Genomic DNA, 22,020 nt, shown 5'->3' on the forward strand with positions numbered 1-22,020 from the left:
TCTGCTTCCCACCAAACAGCGCGCTGCAGCTGAGCTCTGCCATGAGCCAGGCATCACTCAACGCCCAGGCGATGTGCAATGTCAGGGCTCGTGCTGTGCCCAGGTACCACCGGGGACACAAACAGGATCTATTTATTCACACCCACAGCCTAAAGAAGGGATCAGCACCAGGACATGCAAAGGAGAAGAAACATTCCCTGTGTGCTGCTTGGCCATAAGAACCATGTAAAAAGGTAAAAGTCTTGGCCTATTCTCATATCTCGTATAAGGACACACGTCAATAAAAAGCAACAGACCCCAATTTTTTAAACAGTGTCTCCACAGAGAGCTGCAAGCTGTTATTTCTCAGCGTCCCTCCGCTTACACTCGTTCTCGCCAGGCAGAAGCTTTCAGGAAGAAAAGCTGTTTAATAAACAGACATCGACAACATACGTCTCTCATCTCGCAGCCTCATCATCTGGAAATGAGTCCATTAAAGCAAGTGAGAAACTCTCTGATCGTTAAGTTTGTTTAATGTGATCAAGATTAAATTATACCATGAATTTGTTAATATCTGAACCAGCCAGTTCAGTTGTTCTCCCTTCTCTCCCTAAGACCTGGCAGTGAGAAACAGAGCAGCTTAGCGAGGAAAAAGGCTTCAGAAGGTGTCTTAATAGTTAAAACTCCTAAAAATTGCTCAAGGAAAGCAGCCACCAGGTCCCAAAGCCGATTTCCGTGCCCTCCCACGCTCACTAACGCACCCGACCAGCAGCAGCACCCGCTGTGCTCTCTTACATCATTAGAAGCGAACATGGGCACACCAAAAAGCACCCGCGGTGCCGGCAAAGGGCATGGGACTCATCCAAACATGCGTTTCATCTCATTCTACCCTCATTCCAAAGATTCCCCTGCAGCAGAGCCAAAGGGCCCTCCTTTGCCTCCTCCCTCCCCAAAAGCCCGGCGGGGCCGTGTTCCGCTCCACTGGCTCCGGAGGACGGTCCCTGCGATCTCAGCCGCGCACAGAACCAGGCAGCAAAGCGATCCGTGGGGATGGGAGCAGCAGTATTCGGCAGGGCAAATCCTTGCGTGGCGTGGTGCCATTTGCTTCAGCGAAGTTACACGCTGAACACAATTTGTGCCTTAAATCCTAAGCTGGAATTGCCTGCCTGCAGCACAGCGCATCCCCAGCTCTGGAAAAAAAAACGCACATCACAGGAGACGACGACACTTCCCTGTACAGCACAGAGGCGGAACAGCCTCTCTGTGAAAAGGATCTCCCTGGATGCACCTAACCAACCCCATGGGGCACGGTGCAAATGCCAGGAAGGATTTCTGCCTCATCCCAAAGCTGAGCACCAGCTCTGCAGCCCCAGCACGGGCAGCGTGAGCATCCCTTGGCAGCGTCCTGCTGCTGCAGCCTGCACACCCCAGCTCCGTGCCTGTCATCCCTGCCACGAGCCATCGGAATGGCCCTGGGTATCAAATCCAACCCGTTGGCTTCAGTTTTCTCAAGGATTTGATAGTTGGGCTTTGCTCTTTTTCACAGCTTTTTGTTTTTCTGTTTTTATCTCACGCCATCGGGAAGCGCCTGTCCTTCACACATACGCAATGTGCTCTGTGCACGTCCGTGAGCCGAAATCTTCGTACCACCACTTTTGACCCTGGAAGGCAGCTCTGAACGTTTCATAGCCACAAAGCATTGCATCCGGCATTAAAATGCATTTACAAGCAAAGTTCCTAGTAAGAAAGAAATATCTCCCATTAGAGACCATAACAAGAGCAGGCCAGAAATTGTTTTTCCTCTCAATTTTAGCCCAATGGCTGCTGGCAATAAACCTCTCCATCAGCACCAGGCCGGTCTAAGTGCAGATGCTGTGGGAAGTCCGAGCGAAGTGACAATATTGAGCGTTAAAAGCACTTTGGAGAAAGACAAAGAGGAGCAATCGTTGGATGCCAGCTGTGGCTGAGGCTCATGAGACCTCACGGCTCTTTGTGCCACCGTCCCTCCGCCACGCAGCACTTTTGGTGACCCAGCAGGCCGTCAGCTCCTACAGCAGAGCTTCCCAGCTCTCAGAAACACCCGCACAACAGCTCCGTGACAGCAGCACGAGGCATCAGCCCAGCCCAGAGGGATTCTCCAAATCCTTTCTCTGCACGGGGAAACCTCGCGGTGCCAATTTAGCGAACTGGAACCGAAGGCACGTGTGTAGGCAGTGACGAACCTGGGGATGAGAAGGTGCACAGCAAAGGCAAGCGGCCCCTTTCCTGCTTGCATGCCGGCGGGTGGGCGAGCACACTCATGCACGCCTGTGTGAGCGTGTCAGGAAGCGTATGTCACCGTGCCGGAGAGGCGGCGCTGCTCCGGATGACTGGAAAGACCAACCCAAAGTCATCCGAAGTGGGAACTGAAGTGTCAGAGGAGGCCTCCACTCCCAACAGCGTGGGCGTAATTGCATCAAGCTGTAATGAAGCGAGCCCGTCTTCAGAACCCAAGCCTGGGAACAGTGACTAAATAGCTTCACCGAATAAATGTCTTTCCAGGGACCAGCTGTAACTTCTTGCTGAGAAATATGAGCACCTCCTAATACCCTTTCCTCTAGCCCTGAGCAAACAATGTGACTGTGCATTATAAATACCAAGCTAAATTAGTACACTAGCACGCATTGCAATTATTTCAATTAAGCTCTCTTCTAATAACCAATTACTACCCGTTTTATTAAATTAGAAATTTTTCAAGCAATACTCCCATACGGAGCTATTAGCCCAGAGGCAATTACACACTTCACACTTTGACACGTGGACACGGGGTGGATGAGTTTCTTTCGGGCTGTGCAGCTCTCCCCTGCCCCAGTCCCGCAATCACACCCAGAGCCGGCCTGAAAGGAGAAGTTTTAGACAGTGTAGAAAGCATTTTAGCTTTGAGAAAAATGTATTTAGCATCTGTCCACAGGAGAGCTTTCTGTTTAAGATTTCTGACACACACACCGAGTAGCATGCTGTGTGCAGCGAGAGGGCTAATTTCCAATTAAATAGCTCGTGGTGATTTATTACGGCGTTCAAAAGTACGACAGCACATCTTGGCCTGATGCTGATGTCCTAAAAGCCAAAGATCTCGTGCCGAGAGCCTTCCTCGAAGGTGCGAGCCGCCAGCTGCCCCACGGGAAGCCACAGGTCTCACATTGGTGTCAGCCACCAGCGGCAGCGCCACCCGAGCCTCAGCTGCCTCCTGCACCAAGGACGGAGCTGGATGAAGCTGGGAGCAAGAAAAAACAAGGAGAGGAGCTGTCCCCATGGCGAGGGGCTGGTGCCTGGTGTGGCCACTGATATGTTGTGTCCTGCCCGCTGCCTGCTGGAGCGGGGCTCCCACGTGAAGCGCTCGCTCCACCAGTCCCAGGGGTGGAAAAACAGCCGCTTCTGGCAAAGGCCTCCCTTCCTCGTAAACATTGAGCTGTTTGATTTTTTTTATTTTTTTATTTTTTTTGCTGCTTTATGACAGGATAGCACATTTCTCAGCGATGTCACTCCTGCCCACAGAATGGCAAGGTCTCAAGCTGACATTTGCTGAGCATCTTCACCACCTGCTCCCCAGAAACGCTCCTCTCCTCGACAGGGGGGACGTTCTCCTCGGCAGCTCCTGCCACCGGGGAGCTGCACCTCCTGCTTGGCAGCAGCAGCACAGCATCCTGAAGCCCTGCTCCCAAATCAACCCCTCCTGCATCGACCCGAGGTCAGGAACGGAGCGCAGCAAGGACTGATAAAAGCAATGACTTTTCTAACAGCCACCACCAGAGCCAGGGGACGGACGTGAGCCGTGCAGAACAGCTCTGCAACCGACCTACCCGCGGCTCCGAAGGGAAACTCACAGCCCAGACAGCAATCACTCCCTGCCTGAAGGTAGCTGCTACGTGCGCCGAGCAATAATCCTGCTCCTGCTCGAGCCTGCGTGGGTTGCAGGAGGCGCAGTCACTGATCCAAGCGCAGCCGCTGGAGCACAGTCGCTCCCTGTGCGCCCCCGCGGATCCCTGCCCCAGGGCACCTCAAAGCCGGGGCCGTCGACGTGTGGCACCGCGGGTAACAGCCACACGTGGCAGCAGTGCCAGCAGAGCATCACAGCACGCACACAGGTGAAATCCTCACTCAAACAGCGTCTGCTTAAAGAAAATCCAACGCGACTGAATTCCCAGCGGCTTCAGTCTTTCTTTGAATTCCCAGGATCTTGAGTCACAGAAGATGGGAGGGTTTAACCCAACCTAAAAATGATTTATTTTTTTTTTAACTCCTACTATTGTGACAGGCAGCATCTTATCAGTGTTACAGGGACAGCACCGGGGCTCCCATCACAGCCGTCTAGAACAAATACCCAACGCGTGAAGGAAAGCAGGAGGCACAGGAGGAAGGGGGAGCACAAGCTCCACTTCCACGCTTAACTCCAAGAGCTTCAGCAACCACAGCCAGGACGACACCAGCACCAGGCTCCCCCTGCACGCCACAGACAGCGAATTCAACCCCCTGCTGCCAGCTGTGTGCCAAGCCGCAGCCAGAAGCTAGAAGACAGATGACTGAGGTGTTCCGGAGAGAATAACAAAATCAGAGTTTTACCGGGGGGCCCGGGGAGCTCAGTCCGACAGGAGCCGTGTTTGCATTGTCCTCAAGAGGGCTCTGCCACGGTGTTATGAAAGAACAGCAGCAAAAGTCATTTGTGACACAGGAGCCCCCCTGCCACCCAAAGCAGCTTCCTCCCTTTTCTGCCTTGCTGAGTTGACAGCCAGCTGCGTGCTCCCCCTCTCTCACCAGACTTAATTCTTTCACCCTTGAAGCAAATCAATTCTTTGGTACCTAGGCTCTCCGCTGACCCCAGCCTCCTGCACTTCTCCTCCCTGCAGCCGTGCCCTCGCCTGGCCCTGAGCTCTCCGAGCCACGGCTCTTGCACACCACGGGCGCACACTTGCACACCCACACAACGGCTGCAAAAAATAGGCAAGGAAAAGCAGCGTAAAACACCAGCTCTGTGTCCTGTTTGTCGGTGAAACCCCACGGCCCCAGGACACCTCCCAAAGCAAGCTGATGGAAGGGGAGCCGGGCGGTGTGCTCTGCCTTCCTGCAGGACACCAGCACTGACCGTGCACCAGAGGCCCCACAGCGAGCCCGAGGGCGCAAAGTGACCCCGAGCTCCTGCAGCTCTTCCAGAAAGTTGCAGATGGCCCTTGCGGGGCACATCTGTCACCCACAATGAATGGTCTGAGGTAATCTTCAGAACAGAAAATAATGCTTCAGGATGCTTGAAAGGTAACGTAACCGGTGCAGAGCATTGCTTGATCCTGTATCACAGGCTACCTGCTTGAAGGAGAGGTTTTCTGAGTCAGAGACTGGGAGATCATGCCCTTTTTTTACTTTAATCCTCTAGTCAAGCACTCAGGTTCACAGCCTATCTGCCCTTCCAACGCTTAAGCCCCGTATTTCAACTCTGTCACCACCAACTCCTTCATTACCGAGTATTTATCACCTAGAAACACCGAGGGGGTGATGCTGAAATGCACCCAGGGGACCTGCAGCCCAGGGAGCCTCCTCCCCCAGCTGTACAGGGGAGATGTGAGGACACGAAGCAAGGTGCTGGGACGGGGACACCAAGGTGCTGCCTCCCCAGGGAGGTCAGCCCCACAGGAGCAATGTTCTCGTGCTGGCTGGGCTCTGATCAGCCCCCTGTGGTAACACAGGCAGCTTGTGTTTGCTGTAACAGCAGCTAAATGCTCCCAAAAAGACAGGAATGACAGCACACAAAGCTCAACATCATTTTTTATACAAAGTGAGAGGCACCTGTATATCCTTAACTCCAAACCCTCTGACAGATGAGCAGGAATGTGAGATAAGTTATCTCCTACCAGCGTAATCCAGCCGGTAACAAAACGATGCCAGAAGAAACCTCTGGATCCAGTGGCTCCTGGGCTGGTGCTGCTCAGCCTCAAATTGCTCAGCACTGCCAAGCCCTCCTGTGCCAAGTGCAGCCAGCACGGCTTCACAACTACCTGGTGACACATTTGTACGGTGCCTGCACAACCCATTAACTCAGCCGCCAGGAACGAGGAACGTGAAGCATTTTCTTTGCACGTTAATACCCGTAGTTCTTGCTACAGATCCAAGCTGGTGCCAACGGAGCAGAGGCAAATGCAGCATGGCAAGGAAATCTGCACTAGCTGCAGGGTTTCGGCAGGCAATGTGTTCACTTCCCTGTTGATAAGCAGAGCTGAAAATAGTAGACTATAAAATTAACCCTGAGTGGAACGTCTCGGAAGGAGAGAGTTCAAACTGCGGTCCCTTTTTTCTCTCTAAACCTGTGTGCTGCGCAAAATGAGGTTTCTGAGATGCTGCCTTACACGGGGATTTTCTGACCGATTTATTTAGGATCTGCTCGTGATCGTTTTACTGTGACCACGCAGAGGTCTTCGAGAGGGGCCGGGCTGGCTGCAGGAGGCCGTGGCTCCAGCACCCGTCTCCCCGAGCAGGCGGTGCAGAGGAAAAGGCACGAGCACCACCTTCAGAATGGCAGTGAATTATTTCCCTCGGGAGCAAGGATGCAACTGTGACTTCAAGTGGTGGGAAAACACAGCAGAAAAAAACCGTAATGCATTCTCTGCAATTACAGCTAGAGCTGCCAAGCTGTTTCTCGTGCTGTCACTGCAGCAGATGTGACAGCCACGGTCTCGCTCTGACCTCCCAACCTCCCCAAAGCCGGCGCAGCCCTCCCGTTAATTCCTGCAGGCAGAGGGTTTGCTGCGATGACAAACAGCATCATTGCGTGGCCAGATCCACGGGCACAGACTCATATTCTTGATGCTTCCCTGGTGCAAAAGGGAGCCAGGTCCCACGTAGATCTGTGCCGAGATCTTACACACAGCCAAGCTTCTTTCACTGGCTTCTGTGTGATTTCTGCTCTGTACCAGCACGCTCAAGTGGCTGCCAAGCCGTGCCCAGGAGCAGCAAGCAGAAAGGCGATTCTGCCCTAAAAACTCGTCAAAAGGAGCAAAAAACCCTCCTTTTGTCAGCGTGGTTCTTTATCCTGCGTGCCCAGGTCCCTGCTCTTCCCCTCTGCTCCAGCACACAGTGGGAGCTGGGGGATGGATCCTTATCCATGGTGACACTGCCCGCACCGTGCCACCCAGCCCAGCCCAGCCGCCCCCAGGGCGCTCTGCTCCCCACGCTCCCAACAAATTGGACGGAAACCAAGCTGAAAGTAACTAAGCCGGAGAAAATACACCAGGGAGGGATGGAAATTGGAGCCCTTAGTGTTAAGTTGTGCTAAATAACTGAAAATCAATGTTGTGCTTCCCTCTCATCGCGGCCCAGCTGTACGCACTGCATCACCCCGGGGACACCTCCGCTCATTCCACCAGGCTGCTGTGCGCGCTCGCTTTTATTGCCAGCAAGGGCCCGCTGCTGACAGGAAAAGCAATATCCCTGAAAAGAGTAATGACATTTTGTTTATAAAATAATAGATATAATTGTAAGAGAAGTGCGTTTCTTCCCTTCCTCTATTACTTTCATAACTTTACTAATATTCCTGCTGATGTCCAGGGGTTCTCGCCTTAAGATGAATACTCAGCGGCACATCAATGGGTACAAGGAAACCTCAGTTCAAAAAAAACCCTGAGCACCACATCAGTTAAGACACCCCATTAGGAACCATCACTACGGCCTTGCAGAACAACTGAAAAAGCAAACCGCAATTAAGAAAGACATATATCATAAAAAAAAACAATAATCTACAAACAGAGGGAAAGCCAGATCTGTTTTATAAAGCCGCCCCAGGCTCCCAACACACTCTGCCCTCCCACACAGCCCACCAGCAGCCGGGCTGAGGACCCCATGGCAATGCACTTGGGTGCAGGCATGATGGCACGTTGGCATTTTCTCTGGAAACAGCTTCACCACCCGCCCAGCCCTTTCTGGGAAGGCACTAGGGGCTGGCTCGGGGAGGGGTGTTAGGGCCGCAGGCTGCCTGAGCTTCCAGGAGCCCGTACTTTCCCGAGCACCACCAGGCCAAGGCTTCCTGACAAAGCATTGACTCAGGAAAACAGCTTAATCCCATTAATACGGGCTTTGATTTTCCTTTGCCAGGTGGCAAAAGCAGAGAAGATGCAATTCAATCCGAGTGGTCACACAGGCACTTGCACATCTCGGTTTTGGATCCCAGCATCTTCCCCAGTTATTTATTACTCAATTTGGAGCAGGGCTCGGGCGTCACAAGTGAGACTGAGTCACCCCTGGTGAGATTCTGCACACAGGGCTGGTGGAAAATAGGGTCTTAACAGTGACTTATTGGTGGACCTGGCTACTAGGCAATAAATCTTTCTTTCTCAAGCAAGTGACCACATTTCTGGCAAATGGAGAGCCTCAGCCAGAGGAGTTTTGTGTCGGAGAGGGGCAGCAGAGGTGGATCTCCTAAATCCAAGCCAAAAGTGTTACCTCTTAGTACAGCCAGTACAGCCTGAGCTGACACTGCAGGCCAAAACCTAAAATATTGACCATTACCTCACCATCACAGAAATAAATGTCTTTAGCTTTTGGACGCAAATGGAGATTTTTCAATTACGATCCACATCTGCCAAATAAAATGAGAGAAATTACCCATTAAATCAAATGGCAATGAAGTGAGGATTCAGCTGCAGATATATTCAGGAAACCTGACAGAAAGACACCGAACTGGGCTCATTTTCATTAATGTAATGATGCATCCGATGAGGATGTCACTTTGGGCATGTTAGCATGAAACTACAAGTATAATATCCTACAAGTCTGGTATTTCAGCACTACTGCTTGCTTTTGCCATGTATAATCCAACCTGCCACCTCTTAACAGAGGGAGAAGCTTTCAAAATCTATCTAACTTGGAAGCAGAAATTTAAAAGAATTCGCCCTAGTTGCTAAAACCTTCTCTTTTCCTGGTTATGCAACATATGAAAAATCTTTGATTTGAAAAAGAGACGTTAAAAATTTTATAGAGATGTTGCTGAATTCTTCTGCACGAGCAGCTCTTCCAAGCTTTCTCACCCATGAAAATGGTTCTTTGCTGATAATTAGTCTCAGAAAATGCACTTAATCAAAGTGATATCCATTAATTCTTGCTACTGTAAATAGGACTGTGGCTTGTGATGATGACGATTTTCTGGAAAGTATTCAGACTATTTAAATTAGGCAACAATAAGTTCCTAATGGTGCTGCTCTGAGATAGTTTAATTTTATTTATGGGCTTTTTTTTTTTTTTAAGCATGCCCCAACCCAGTTGTCAACACTGCCCAAGAAAAGAGAACACAAGAGATCAAAAACTGCTGTAGTCAGGGCAGCAAAGATCAAAGGGATGCCACAGCTTGCAGTATGAAACAATATTTATCAATTCAGCAGAAATGTGCTTTCTCAGCTGCCTTTAATCAGCAAACACCGGGATCACCTCGGAACAGAAGCCCTCCTTGCAGCCCTGGTGGGATCCTACCTTCAGCTCCTTCTCCCTTCCACCAGCAGCCCTTGGCCTTGCCCCTACACACACAGGGTTTCCACAGCACAGAGGATTCCCATAATCCGAAGAGTTGTGTGCCAAGTGGGTGAAAGGGTAGCCAGGTGAAAGCAGGATTTGTTCCCCTGGTTCTTCACCTTCGTTTTGGTACAGGCCCGACACCGCAAGCTCTGCCTTCGCTGCTCTATTCCAGTGGCTCTGATTGACTTTCACGACAGCAAAACACGAGTGAGATAAGACACGCAGCACTGCCATCCCAGAGGAGAACCAATCTCTTTATCTTTGACATTGACAGAACCTTCCAAAATGAAAGGAAGAAACTTCTGAACTAGACAGGGCTGGGAAAAGGCGAGTGAGGCAGCTCCTGTGTTCCCAAAGAGAAGTCTCCCCAGAGAAAATACCTCCCAGTCCCTATTAGTCAGATTTCTGCCTCGAGACAGCAGTTTGTATCCTCTGGAAACGTAGAGCTGAATGGCAGTTAATCCTGTTTCTATAAACTAAATGACCTGCCTTGCAAAAATGCCAAGCGCAGCATTTAAATACAGCTGCACTGCATTTAAACACAGCCAAGCCCCAACTCTTCCAGATGCCTCGCGGCAGCGAGCTCCAAACACGAATAAGACGACGTTGGAAGGAGCGTTTCCATTTGGTAATTCTAGATTTGCTTGTCATTAGGCTTTTCACTCCCCATTGCACAAATCCACTTACCTCCCCCACTGCTCCTCTAGACGGTCTTTTCCTAGTTGTTTCCCGGCTGATTTATTAACATCCTCCACACAACGCTTAAAGTATTATTTTAATTTTCACGTCAATCGGTCTACCTGCCGAAGGATAAACCTTACTTGGTTAGATTGACTATCTTCACCTTTCGCGGTCCAAAAATAGAAGTAAAATAGGCACCGTGTTTTCCACCTGCCTATTCACTGATTAGTTCTTTCAGTTCTGTGGGTTGTCTGGACACGATCTCTCCTCCTGCCACACCACATCTCTCTAATTGCCCACTTGTTCCAGCAAGCTCTCATCAAGCTCCAGCAATCTCCTCAAGCTCCAGCATTACCTCATTCTTTTTACCTCGGATCAGGGTTGGTGTCTCCTCAGCATCCTCTCTGATGAGGATGGATTAATAAATATACCACAGTCATCTCAGTGCTGTAGCAAAGCACTTCAAAGCACATCTCCGAGCTGCTCGGTATTTATAAGCACAGCATAGCCTAAAAGGCTGTCTGCTTTTCTTCTGCTGGCCTAAATCAGCTACTGATCCAGTTGGTTTGGAACAGATTAACCTAACAGTGACAGCTACTCTGGAGACTTTGCTTCACCTCTAAGGCCCAGAACCACTATGGACTTGGACAGAAACGGAGGTCGAGCAGTGACACTGCCAAAAACCCTCAGCAGAGGCTCCCCAAACTCCCAGTGGGGTCAAGAAGCCCACATGCAAACAGCAGAGGTGTGCTCCTAGATTTGCACTCCCAAACACGTTGTGAAGTTGTTATTTTCTAAATGAAGGGAAAGCCAAACAGCTAAACATAACAGCCCACAAAGGCGGTGAAACAAAGACACCTTGAGAAACAAGGCTAATGAATTTGCCAAAATAGCCCAGAGTATCTCCACAACAAAATTAAAGAGATTCTGAATCAGAAACATTGAAATCTAGATGAAAAGGAAAATAAGGGTTATGACAGTGAAACACTGAAGAAACACAATCTATAATTGCTATTTTCTGCACTTCTGTTCCATTAAAATACTTACATATGAAAACTACTGAAATGCTGAACTTCAAACTTATTCTAATGATCCGTATCGTAACCATTCTGAAATTCAGATATTTTCTACAGCAAGAATTTCCAAACAACCTGTCACTTGATACCAGAAGACTATATTAATGTTTAAATGCCTGGTAGGGAAATTTGGGCTTTAAAAACATAAGGATCACAGACTCATTTTTGAGAAAGACCGATTTTTATGCAGCTATAAAAGTTAGGAATGCTTATCTAGAACATTTGTAAATCCCACATTCTCAAACCCAAATTCATATATATATTTTGTCTGACATTTATGCATGAACTAATCAGACTACCTTTTAACACAGACGCACAAAAGCTTTGTTTCAGGTCTACCAAATACACAGCAGCTACCCAAAAGCTAACTCAGCAGCACTGGAAGAGGGATTTTCAACAGCTCTCCCTGGTCACATCGTGCAATCAGTTGATGGAAAATGATGACAATCTTTTTGATTCCCCACTGGCAGTGTAGCTCCTTGAATTTTATCATATGAACAGACTTGAAAGGACAGTTATTCTTCTTGTTCTCCATGTAATTGCTCCTCTTATGGAATTCACTTGCCTCTCATGACATTCTTCCCCTCGCTTTAGCTCAGTCAACCCAGTAATAAGCCCCCGCCAGCCAGGAAGGAACAGCAGGCTTGGTGCTCAAGCCACAAAGCCCATTTCCCTAGACAGCCCAAGAAAGGGAGAGTTGTGCCACATCCACAGCAGCTCTTTCAAGTCAATCTGCTCCTATCGGCATTCCCTGCCGCAAAGACAGCCTCTGAGAACAGGCTGGCTGAGCTTTACTTCTGAAATAAACGTACGCACTCATGCACACGGCTTAACGGGGAGTTTCCCCAGCCCCTCACCTCGCCATCTGTACGCTATCCACCTCCCGGAAAGCAACCCCTTTCATCCTCGCCATCCCTTATCAGGACTCCCAGGGACAGCAGACTGCCCGACAGACCCTCAAGTCTCCACATCCACTTCCCCAGTACCCCCACAACTCCCAGTGCCCAACATACCCCCGCGCTCCCCGTGCCCCCCACCCGCGCCGTGCCCACGCACACCGCAGCGCCAGCTTCCCGGGACGAGCCCACAGGCCCACCCTCCTCCTCCTCCTGCCCCCCGGCTCCCCCAAACCCACCCCAGCACCCCGATGTACCCAACGCCACCCGGCGCCCACCCCCAGCACCGCGGAGAGCCCCGCGCCCAGCACCGCGGAGAGCTCCGCACCCGGCGCGCTCAGCACCGCGGAGAGCTCTGCGGGGCCCGGGGGGCGACCCCTGGCCCCAGGATCGTGTGTCCCCACCCGGGTACCTGGGTCGTGTCCCCCCCAATGGTATGTGACCCCCCCAGGTATGTGTGTCCCCCCTCCGGGGTGCTCATGTCCCCCCCGGGGACGTGCGTCCCCCTCCGGGTACTCGTCCTCCACCCGGTACAGGCGTCCCCTCCGGGTCCGTGTCCCCCCCCCCGGTCCGTGGCCGAGCCCCCCGAACCTGTCGTCGCTCTGGAAGGACTGGTCGCCCAGCAGCAGGTCGCGGAAGCGGTAGCGGGGCGGCAGGGGCAGCACCTCGGACTCCAGCTCCGTCATCTTCAGGGCGGCGATGTCCAGGATCAGCCCGCTCCTGCGGCCCCCGCAGCCGCCGGGCGACGAAAGCCTGCGGGAGACGAGGGGGCAGCGGCGGTGAGATTGGGTTTGGGGTGGGGGGGGGGGCTCCCTGCCCTGCCCTGCCCGGCCCTGCCCTGCCCGTCCCCCCCCCCCCCCCCCTCCCGGTACCTCCTCCCACCCCCCCGCAGCCCCGCACGCACCGCCCGTGCATTTACATTGCGGGGCCGGCGGCGGCGCCCCCCCGGCAGAGCGCCCCCCCCGGGGGCATGGGGGCGCCCGTGGGGCTCCGCCGGCTTCGGGAGTGGGGAGGGGGCAAAGCTCGGGCCTCCCCCCCCCCCCCTGCTCGGCTCTGCTCGCTGCGCAGGGCAGCGCAAGGAGAGGAGCCCCTGGAAATGGCAAGGGGAAATAAAAGAGCTCGCAGGGGAGCTCTACAGCTGAGAGCCAAAGCCGGATCCTCCCCCTCCGCTCAACCCCCTCCCCACCACCCAAGGAAAAAAAAAAAAAGTAAGGATGGTGGAGAGACAAGGAGACGGCTCCCCGGCTGTGCCGGGAGCAGAAGCACAACCTCCTCCCCAGCCTGCCGGCACTTAAATCATCCGGACAGTCCCGCTATTAAATGAGAAACCGCGAAGGCTGATGACTCAGTCATCTGTCCAGCCGCCAAGTGTCATGGCCGAGAGGATCTATCACCCGTCCCTCGGCGTGCTCACGCCTCTGATCAGAGGTGCGGGGGATCGCGGAGCCTGGGAGAGATCCAAAGCGGTGGTTCAGACAAAGAGGGCTTTGTACGGTCACCTACACGCAGCCTGTTCCTGCCACACGGCAGAGAGGCGAAGCTCAGCCAGCTCCCAGACTGGCATTCGAGATGCTAAGGGCTCGTCTTGGTTCTCCTTTGTCAAACCACACTCACCAAACATGGGTACTGCACCGCTCCCCATGCCATCTAGGGCTGCCAATTAGAGCTGATGGGAGTTAAGCTCATTTCACAAGGCAACAAAGCCATTGAATCCTGGAGAGCCAACGTGCAGGCACACAAAGCAAGATCCCTGGTCCCGAGCCTCTGGGTCCTGACTTCAATTTCAAATTAATCTGCACCATGAGAGTCACTCCAGTTTCACAGCCCTTTGTGGAAAGCAGGATGGAGGGGGAGAGCTCAAAGAGGGAATGTGGCACATCTGCAGCAAGACAATTCTTTGCCCTCACACATAGGCTTGAAGTGAGAGGTATGCAAACAGCTGAAAGGGTCCAACTCCTGCCAGGGGCACTTCCAAGGGGCTCACCCTAAGCCTCTCTAAGACTCGCTCCTACCACCTTCCCTTGGCCTCCAGCACATAGCGCACAAGCTCATACAGGGGAGAAAAAAAAAGAAAAAGAAAAAAGCTTCAAATAGCTTGACAGTAGATTATCAACAAGCAGACATCTAACTTCTTGCTGCAGGCTGCAGAGATCTGAGGCTCCCCAGATCTTCTCCTACCTCTGACAACTCAGCCCCGTATGTAACTCCCCAGCTGACGAGGCTCCGAAGTGCTGAGCAGCTGCTGGTTGTAACTTTCTGGAAGAGCAACCAGCATGCAATATTTCTGCTGAACACAGCCCCAGAAGACAGTGCAGCTCGCTCCCAGCACTTCAGATGATTTTCACTAGGTTTTTTGCTACTTAATTCTACACCCCCAGAGCTTTTCAGTTCCTTTTAGCTACCATATGCACACTGCAGCCGAGGCTCGGTGCTGAGTAATGCATCCGTGCAGGGCCTTGGGCTTCATGGAGGTTATTCTAAGATAAAAATTGATCCGAAACTTGGTCTATAAGAGAAATCAGACCAAATTCCTGTCAACTCAAGGACTCCCTCTGGATCAATTGATACAAGCACAGAAGTTAGCTGTCCATCTCTAGCTCACGCTGCAAAAGAGGATCTAACGCTAATCTAATCACAAAGCCACAATTAAGTCTTTCCTCTTAGAGCCCAACCATAGTTATGCCAAAAGCCTTCTTTCACCAGGGCACCCCTAGAAGAGTGCAGGTCCAGCTGAGACTTGTTGCTGTGAGGCCAGGACAGCAACCTAAACTTGCACTTTCAAGGAGAGAAAAAATAAGAATAAATAAGAAAAATCATCATTATACTTGCATACTTATATACTTATTATCCTGCATGCTTTAAAATGGAGAGCCAGGTGCTGACTCCAGCCGTGGGCAATTGTATTTGCATCTGAAGTGGATTGTTACACACAGCAATCGCCTTTGATTATTAGGTGCCTGCTTAAAGGAGTGAGCATGTTGCTTCCTTTCCCGGAGGAAAGGCACAAAGCTAAGGCTGCTCAGCTCTGGACGCACTGACTGCCATGTGGAAAGGGCACCTTTACGCAGCGCTGCCATCGCGTCCTTCCTGGTGTGGGTAGGGTGAGGGTAGGCAGGGCTGCCGTGACCCCGCACCCACTGGAAGCTCAGGGCACCCTTACCTGTGCACGGCCATCCTCTTCAAATGTCAAGCCTTTGTTTGATTTTTTTCTCTAACATCACTCCTTTTAAACCAAATTAATCCATCTCCTTTGGCCTCAGACCATGCATCAAATTCATGAAGCAAAGCAAATATTTGCCAATGTACTTTATTGCTTCTAAGAAATTGTAATAAAATCCAGCGATACAGTATCTTTGGAAACACAATTTCTGCTGTGTATTTGCATCGGAGTTTGTTCTCACATCCACAGTAACACCTACATTTTGCATACATTCCTTTTTTATTCTCACGTACAGAATCATTCAGAATTTTTAAAGTTTGGCACATTTCTTTATTCTGGCTTCAGATGGAGGTTTGGTAAGACAAATATCACATGCACCTATTTGATAAAGACATCTTTCCTACACACTGACTTTAAGATGTGCTGCAAATCAACGTTTCATGAAAAAAAGTGCTACTGCAGTGCACCCAGATTTCCTTACATCGGTACAGAGAATTTGCAACCCTCCTCTCCGCCCAAACACTGGGATTCTGAGCTATAGAAATGCCACAGCAACACAGACAGTTCTTCCAAGCAATAGTGGTATAAAATAAAAAATTCATGAACAAGCTTGCTTATTGCATAGTCTTCAAATACTACTGGAAAAAAAATAAAAAATCCCAAAGTGGTTTATAGCTAAATACAGGACTGCAGCTTTATTTTTATCTTGCCTTTCCTTCCTTCCTCCAGAGCCACGTACAACTAAAAATGCACGCTGTAATCAGCATATGGAAACCTCAACACTATTCCACTTCATCGCTACCACACCGTCTCTCCCCCAGCTTGGCCGGCTCCCCGCAGCAAGCAGCGCGCTGCGAGGGGGACACCCTCCTGCTCTGCGCCTTGGGAACACAGAAGCTGGGATCAAGCTGAGCGTGAGCCACCTGAAACCTCGCCGTCGCTCTCTTCTACCACTGAACTGCAGCCTGACGCAGTCACAGGGCCATTTCAGCAACACAACTGCCCCTTGCAGGATGCTCCACCAGGTCGCAGAGCTGCACCAGCCTTGGTTTTCTTTGGTAAGCGTCCTCATGCATGGGCTTGTAACGACCTCTTTCCTTCTTCCCTTGCTTTATTTCCCCAGAGGGCATACAGGAAAGCTTTGCTGCTGGCAGCATGGTCCCCAGAAACTGAAGACACACGCAGGAGAGCAGCAAGAGCCCAGGCACCCACCTGCACCCAGCGTCAGTGCCTGCCCTGCAGAGCTCATCAGACACGGTTCTGGTCCTTATCACCCAGAGACAGCCTTGCCTCAGAGGACACCCCACAGGCTGGTAGCTTGTTGCAGTGCGTTTTAGGATTTTACCACTATTTTTGAGTGTATACGTCAATGATGAGGATGGACACAACCCAAGTTCCTCTGATGCTTCCTTGCATGCTGCGCAGGACACGCTTGGCAGCCAGCCCGTGCCATCTCTCACCCTCGGAGCAGGAGCTCTCTGGGCCCTGAGCTCCCCCTCCAGAAGGTGAGTCCCATCCCCTTCTCTTCCCCCACAGCAAGAAGAGTGAGGTCCCACAAGAGCATGTGGGTCTCCAAGCTCCTGGCCCACGCCCAGCCCTGATCCCATCAGCTGCTGCCTGCGAACAGAGCCCTGCAGGAAATTCTGCCCTTTCGTTTTCTATATTTATTAAAATATATATAATCATCATTTATTTGCTTCTCCTCCCACAGCTCTTATGGTTACCGGGTTACAGTTGTCATTACCCCTTCTTTTCTTTTCTATTTTTTTTTTTCCTTCTGAGTGACATCCCTGTGGGGTCTCCTAATGGCCGAGTGCGTGGGGAGCAGGCACAGCCTCCGGAGCTGGGCACGCGTGGGCACCGCTCTCTTGGCCAGGAGCTGAGTGCCCTTTGCAAGGGGCCATGCTGGGGAAGAGCACGCACACGACATGTTTTTTCTCCCAAAAAAACACATTTTAAATATCTCTTCTGTCTTCTAAGCACAAGTCTCGTAACCAAGAGGTAAGCGACTGCAATCAGAATGCCTCCCAGCCTTAAAAATAATCCACGAGGAACGAAAGTGCTGCAGGATGCACAAATGGAGCCTGCCCCAGCACAGCCTCGTGAAACACCACTCCAAAGGAGCATTCATTGAGGGCAACCCCACAGACCAAGCGTGGGGGCAGCAGTGATGAACTGGTGAGCTTGCAGTGCTACTCCACGACCACACATGAAAAAGAGCTCAAACGACCGGCACTGGGGACCCAGGCACTACAGCCCTCAGCTTGACACAGAGATAGGGAATCAGGAAAAGGTGAGAGGGGATCTGTTTGCCTCAATAAGACCATTTTCTTCATAAAACATTTCTGTGTCTACAAGCAAACAGCTTCCAGGTCATTCAATTTTTATCAGCTTCTTGTTGCTTGTAGGATGGTCACACTTCTTGGTTCAAAAAGAGTTTTAAGCGCTCCAAAGGATACAAATAGGCCCCTCATAATGCCCATGCCACTGTTCCAGCTGCTTTTGGCAGCCTTGTCCCAGGCCATGCTCAGTGGGTACAGCAGGTGCAGAACATCCCCACACACACATGCAAGATGTGAAGTGCTCGGTCCCCAAATTTAACTCCTGCACCCACATTTGCATCTCCCTGAACAGCCACACTGCCCATGGCAGGGGCTGCAGTTGCTCAAAACTTCTACATAAAACCGCTCAGACCTCTGACGAATCCATCTATTGCTTCGCTTTCAACAAGCGGAGGCAATTTAGCTCCACAGGCCTTGCAGAAAATTTAGCATTTTGTGTATTTCACTTTGAAAACTAACAGGAAGCGTGAGTCAGTGCACAACTCCGCAAGCGTTCTCCCCGCTGGCAATGCTATTTTCTAGAAGATAAAAGTATAAATTGTACCTTCCAGGTCCAGAGTCGTTTTTCTTATTAGACAACCCCGTATTAGCAATTCAGTGCCACATATCCCCGTTCCCTTCTGGCCTGATGCACACGTACAGTTTGTACCACAGGGTGAAACTCCCCGCAGCTGAAGCCCCGCCGAGGAGGTTTGTCACCCCCTTGTCCCATCGGGCACACCAGTGGCACAACCCAGCACCAAGCTCCCCTGGCCCAGGCCTTTTCACCAGCAGTGATTGCCACTGGTAGAGGTAAACACGTTGGGCTGATGCCCCAGGAGCCAAAATAATGTTGGGGGGAAGGAGGAGGGGAGCAGAGGCCGCGTGCCCTGGGCACAGACCAGCTCCCTCCTCTGCCAGCCTGGCCTGGGGCTGCCACACCAGTGGTGCAAGACCGAGGCACAGAAACAGGTTCCAAATTGTGACATGCATCTAGTTACAGCTAATATCTGGGGGGATGAAGCCCCCCAGACACAAACGGCCTAGGCCAGGACAGTCCCAGCCCATGGCCGCCTGTCCTGCCCAGCCCTTCCCGGCACCACAGCCTGTGCAGGAAGGACAGACCCAAAATGCTCCCAGCCTGCGAGCTGAGGTCGCTAACCCTGCCGGGAAGCTGCTGACCCGGTGATCTCTGGGGCTATTTATGGATTTCGCCATTAGAGTGGATTTTCCCCTCGCACGCTGCTGCTGAAGAGCAGGATTCCCCGAGTTCAGCCCTTCCCAGCAAGGACCGGAGCCTTCGTCCTTTATGATGTTGGGCCTGCAAGGTGGCCTGGCAGCACGTGCAAGTTCATCCAAAAGTAGAATCACTCCCAGAGTTCAAGAAGCCCAGCAACAAGGACAGATGCTGCTGGGAGTAAGAAGCGATCCCTCCCTCACGATCCCATGCCACGAGGCCCCTCGGTGTCACTGGGGGGATTTCTGAGGCCTGCACCCCAGGCTCCCTGAAATCACCAGGCCTTCGACAACAGGGTGCTGCCACGGGCAGGGACAACAGGCTCACAATTCACACCAAACCACAAAAAATTAAACCGAAACAGATTATTAAACTAAAAAGACAGCAATGCACTCGTCACAGCCCCCGGCTCTGTTCCTGGAGCCACTTAGCCGACCCTCTACTATTCCCTGTGTGAGGAGGGGATATAATTCCTACCGACACCACCACAAGCCCCCACACCTCAGCGGCTCCTCTGCTCACCTCCTTTAGCTGTCGCTTTTCTCAATGCAGCCACGCTCAGTGCCCAGCCCCGGGGCAGCCCATCTGTCCACGAGCTGGAGATGCCACAAGGAGCCTCGCCCACAGGTCTCTGTCCCCCTTTTTCTAAGGTTTCAGGTCTTTTCGGATGCCCTGAAAACCCTTCTGGCTGCAGGCACGCTCCTGGCCCAGGCTCTGCAGCCTGAGTGCTCCTCGGCCACCCAGCCTCGCTGTGCTGTGTCCCTTCCCGTGTCACCCTTCCCACATCACCCAGCAGCTGCCCCTGGGGACCCTGCTCCAGCTGCTGACACTGCGAGGAAGGCCAGAAGGCCGAGTGGGTCTCAGCTCTCCCATGCAAACACTTCTCATCCCCCACAGACCCTACTGCTCCATCGCAGGCACCAGCACGCCCCTTTGCACGACACAGGCAGACCTCCTCCCTCCAGCCTGGGGTGCAGAAAAGCTTTCCTCCAGCCAAACTGAGCCTTGACAGAGCCTTGATAGTCCTTTGCCCTCGTGCTGTTGCCCCAATTTTTTATTTATTTATTTATTTATTAATTTTTCCTGGGGCTTCCCATCCCCACGCGGAGCTTACCTGGGACCGATTTCATCCACCCCACCTTGGGAGCCAGCCAAAAGCCTCATCTCTGTAGATGCCTGGCTGCAGGCAGGAGAAAGCTACCTGCTCCCGGCTGCCATCAGGATGAGCAAGGAGAGCCCCTCCAGGCCGAGCTCGTTAATCCCCAGCATCGTTATTCCCAGGAACTGACGGCACACCTGGTATCCCACAGCACAGGATCCTCTCGCTCGCCCTTCTGCTCCCAGCTCTTACATGCCCTCCCAAATCTGCCAGTGCCCAACACTTTTCAGGCTCATATTCAAAAAAAAAAAAAAAAAAAAAAGGCTGCAAAATCAGGACACTGCTAATTCTTGCTAATGATCTGCTGGGAAAATCCTCCCCTCCGCTCTAAGCAGCCAGGAACAAAGCACAGAGAAGAAACTTCTCGGCACTCCAGACCCCTGCAGAACGCTCCCTTTTACTGAGAGCAGAAAATAATAGAGAGGCGTGGGAGGAGGAAGAGTCTCTGCACATTGCTCGGGGATACAAAGGCTTACAGGAATAAACCCCAAGAGGCAGGCTTGTCAACCTGCCTGCCAGACCAGGGCTGTGATGGGGCGAAGGGGGGGATATCTCCTGGATTAGGAGACGGGAAACAAACAGGAGGGCAACATGAAGCAAACGTTGTTTGTGGGGTCCCACAAGGCTCGCTGCTATTCCGCGAATTCAGAAGTGATGGCGAGGAATCCAAATTACCCAGAATGGCCAAGCCTGGACCTGACTGTGAAGAGCTGCAGGAGGATCTTACAGTACTGTGTGACCTGACGATAAAATAACAACGAAAATTAGCATCAGTAAATGCCAACTGATCCCAAATGGGGAGGAAGGGGGGTAACATATTCCTGCACAGGCACTAAAAGGTCTGCAAATTAGCAGCCAGAAAAGACCAAAGTCACTGCAGAGAATGTCACAGAGTCAGCAGCTGCCTGGCAGTGGTGGTCGGAGGAGAGGAGCAGAACCCGAGCAGAGGCTGTTGGGCTGCAGGCAAACCCGCACTGAGCCACGCACGGTTCTGGTTCCCCTCCTCAGAGATGATGTGGCACAGAGAAGGGCAACAGAGCTGACTACGGGGATGTAAAGCACTTGGTACAAGGAGAGACTAAATAGATCAGGAGGAGCCTTAAGCCTGGAAAGAGACGCGATGAAAGGGAGGTGAGATCAGACAGAGCGACCAAGGAGCACATCACTGGAGCTGCAGGAGCCCTGGGCAATTACAGGGCAGCAGGGCTCAAGCAGAAAGCAGCTCAAGCAGCGAGCTTTCACAGATCAACCTCTTCAGAGAAGCCACATCCTCTGGTGAAGGCAGAAAGTAATAGGTTTAAGAGGGACCAGGCAGGTCCCCAGGGAGTTATCCATCCCTGTGGCTCAGCACAGCTATGGGACACGGTCCCAGCCCCAGCAGCACAACTGGGGGCTGTGCTGTGCTTGCCCCGAGTGCCTGCCACCAGCCACAGGGCCAGAGGCACCTGGGTTCACCCTAGCACGGCCACTTGTCTGTTTTTATTCACAAGAAGAATGAATGAGCTGTTCCACAGTCCGGCACAGTTTGGCACGGCCGCAAGAGAAATATTAACAAGGCTCCAAAACAAATTGAGTGCGGCACTTGGGAACCATGCGTGGAGGTCAGGAAGAGGTCTCTGTTGGAGAGCTGGGAGGATCCAAATAGATGCTGCACATATTTCTGCAGAGCAGAAAAAGCCTTGAGCACAGGCGATGACCTACTTTGCTGCCCTCCAGCGAAGGGTGACACAGCCATGCTAGACCCCAATGGCATTTTCTAATTAAATGCAACAGCAAGGACATTTCAGAAACCCTTCTCCAATGATGGTCGGGTGCTGCAGGATGGTTTTAGCAGCACCACCTGCTGACAGACGTGCCCAGCCCTGGACTTCAGGCTCCTGCGTGCTGCCCCGTCCTAGGCAGCTGAGGAAAACAAGAGCAGAATTCCTTCTTATCTCTGCTAGATAAACACTGAAAATACGTGGTGTTTGGCCCTGGAGTTTTATG

General features: G+C 51.9%; 1 protein-coding gene across 7 annotated transcripts in view; it reads right to left on the reverse strand.

The window, feature by feature from the left end:
* KCNT1 (potassium sodium-activated channel subfamily T member 1) overlaps positions 1–22,020 on the reverse strand; it is a 68,023-nt gene that overhangs the window by 41,817 nt on the left and 4,186 nt on the right. For 4 of the 7 annotated variants that reach the window (XM_068656581.1, XM_068656580.1, XM_068656589.1 and 1 more), the window contains exon 2: positions 12,749–12,910. In XM_068656581.1, the coding sequence (XP_068512682.1) occupies positions 12,749–12,910 (162 nt within the window). Of the gene's footprint in view, positions 1–12,748; positions 12,911–13,061; positions 13,198–19,989; positions 20,175–22,020 lie in introns of those variants that run through there. The other 3 variants (XM_068656583.1, XM_068656582.1, XM_068656585.1) reach the window with 3 other exon arrangements.

The sequence above is a fragment of the Anas acuta genome, chromosome 20, assembly GCF_963932015.1.
Source record: "Anas acuta chromosome 20, bAnaAcu1.1, whole genome shotgun sequence".
Lineage (NCBI taxonomy): Eukaryota > Metazoa > Chordata > Aves > Anseriformes > Anatidae > Anas > Anas acuta.